The sequence below is a fragment of the Carlito syrichta genome, unplaced genomic scaffold (genome assembly GCF_000164805.1).
Source record: "Carlito syrichta isolate Samal-C Ts95f unplaced genomic scaffold, Tarsius_syrichta-2.0.1 Scaffold314793, whole genome shotgun sequence".
Classification (NCBI taxonomy): Eukaryota; Metazoa; Chordata; class Mammalia; order Primates; family Tarsiidae; genus Carlito; species Carlito syrichta.
The window spans coordinates 200,284-200,747 of record NW_007258889.1 but is presented as its reverse complement, the minus strand read 5'-3'; the positions used below and the strand labels follow the sequence as shown (position 1 = coordinate 200,747).

The 464-nt window shown below is 69.4% G+C and overlaps 1 protein-coding gene across 1 annotated transcript in view; it reads right to left on the bottom strand.

Moving 5' to 3' along the window:
* The window catches only part of KLHL11 (kelch like family member 11), a gene marked incomplete at its 5' end in the record, with an annotated part of 13,355 nt that extends 12,892 nt beyond the window's left edge, over window positions 1-463 (bottom strand). Inside the window, one exon of the mRNA XM_008071924.2 lies at window positions 57-463. Within this exon, the coding sequence (XP_008070115.2) occupies window positions 57-463 (407 nt within the window). The remainder of the gene's footprint in view (window positions 1-56) is intronic.
* Window position 464: the final 1 nt, after the last annotated feature.

Below are 464 nucleotides of genomic sequence, written 5' to 3'. Positions count from 1 at the left end.
TATATATATTTCATAATTTGTAACCCCCCAACCCCGCCGCGCGCCCGCCCCCCTACCTGTCGGCCAGCTCCAGCACCTCGTGCACGCTGCCCGTGCTGACGCGGATGCGCCCGGTGTACATGTATTCGATGACAGCCTCCACCGTGTCGGGCTCGGGCCCGGGCTCAGAGCTCCACTTGCGCATCTCCACCCGGCCCGAGCGCGACTCGGAGAACTGTCCGGAGAGCAGGGGCGTGAAGTACTCGGTGGCGGCTGCCAGCACCGAGCGGTGGGCCCGGAACTCGCGGCCGCCGGCGCCGCCGAAGCACAGGGTGATGTCGCAGAAGAGGCCCTGGCGCCGCTGCTCGTTCTGCCGCCACGACAGCTCCGAGCAGTGCGAGCTGCACTCGAAGTCCTCGGCCTCGGGCCCCGGGTCGCCGCCGCTCGCCTCCATGGAGGAGATGCCCGGACCGGGCCCGAAGTCC